Source organism: Myotis davidii, unplaced genomic scaffold (assembly GCF_000327345.1).
Source record: "Myotis davidii unplaced genomic scaffold, ASM32734v1 scaffold329, whole genome shotgun sequence".
Classification (NCBI taxonomy): domain Eukaryota; kingdom Metazoa; phylum Chordata; class Mammalia; order Chiroptera; family Vespertilionidae; genus Myotis; species Myotis davidii.
Window position 1 is genome coordinate 2,407,361 of NW_006300374.1, and position 1,114 is coordinate 2,408,474.

At 41.4% G+C, this 1,114-nt stretch overlaps 1 protein-coding gene across 3 annotated transcripts in view; it reads right to left on the reverse strand.

The window, feature by feature from the left end:
* The window catches only part of TTC26 (tetratricopeptide repeat domain 26), a 51,938-nt gene that overhangs the window by 25,122 nt on the left and 25,702 nt on the right, over positions 1-1,114 (reverse strand). For all 3 annotated transcript variants that reach the window (XM_015572687.1, XM_015572686.1, XM_006777118.2), the window contains one exon: positions 672-746. In XM_015572687.1, the coding sequence (XP_015428173.1) occupies positions 672-746 (75 nt within the window). The remainder of the gene's footprint in view (positions 1-671; positions 747-1,114) is intronic.

A 1,114-nucleotide genomic window follows, 5' to 3' on the forward strand; every position in this document is an offset into this window, starting at 1 on the left:
CGTGTGGCCCCCAACTGCCCCCCCTGCTGGCCTGGTGGCCCCCAACTGCCCCCCCTGCTGGCCTGGTTACTCCTCATGGCCCCCCTGCTGGCCTGGTCACCCTATGCAGCCTGCTGTTCAGTTGTTTGGTCGTCCCTCACTAACCCCCCTGTTGGCCTGGTTGCCCCACGCAGCCTGCTTATTCAGTCGTTGGCCATCCCTCACTAACCCCACTGTGGACCTGGTCATAGGCAGCCATCTTGTGAGGGTGTAAGGATTAATTTGCATATTTTGTTTTTTTCTGGTTATTATATAGGATTGTGTTATTTCCCATATGATCAACTGTGAACCTACTTATACCACACCCTCTATATGGGGAAAAGTAGGTTTACAGTTGCAAGTACACGTAACAGTTTATTCTTGTATCATTATTCATTATGGTATTATTTACTTATATTATAATTATAAACCTACTTTTGGCCACACTATATATTACTGCCCTCCCACTAAGGATTTCGATGATAAAAGGACCTGATATTTTATAAACACATTTTCTCTCCTCGACAGCAAGGAGTTCCCTTGGAGTAGAGGAATACTTGCTGAGCTATCTTCCTTCGTTTTTCTTTCTAACGGCTGGGATGTAGGAAATAGGATAGGACTCAAGTCACTCAAGACGGGGAACTATTCTTCACCAGATTGTGCCTGATGAGTTCCTTCGCAAATTCAAAGGAAGAAGAAGCATTGTCCATCAAGCTTTTGAGTTCTGCCTGAAATTGAAAAAGGAAAGACTTATGAAAACAACACATATGTAGTTCTAACACCACATATTTGCACAATGCTTTATAGCTTCAAAGAATTTAACATGCTATTTCATTTGTTCCCCAGGACTCTAAGAAATAACGTAATTATGATTATCCTCATTTTACAGTTGAGAACATTGAGGCCTATAAGTTTAGTGACTTGAACCTTATATTAACCAGCAAGTTTGAAATTGGTGAACCCAAGTCTGAAGACTCCTTGAGTTAGTCTTTTCTCAGGGCCAAAGGTAATAAAGGAGTTAAAGTTTCTTTTTTAAAAAAATATATATTTCCTTATTGATTTCAGAGAGGAAGGGAGAAGGAGAGAGAGAAACATC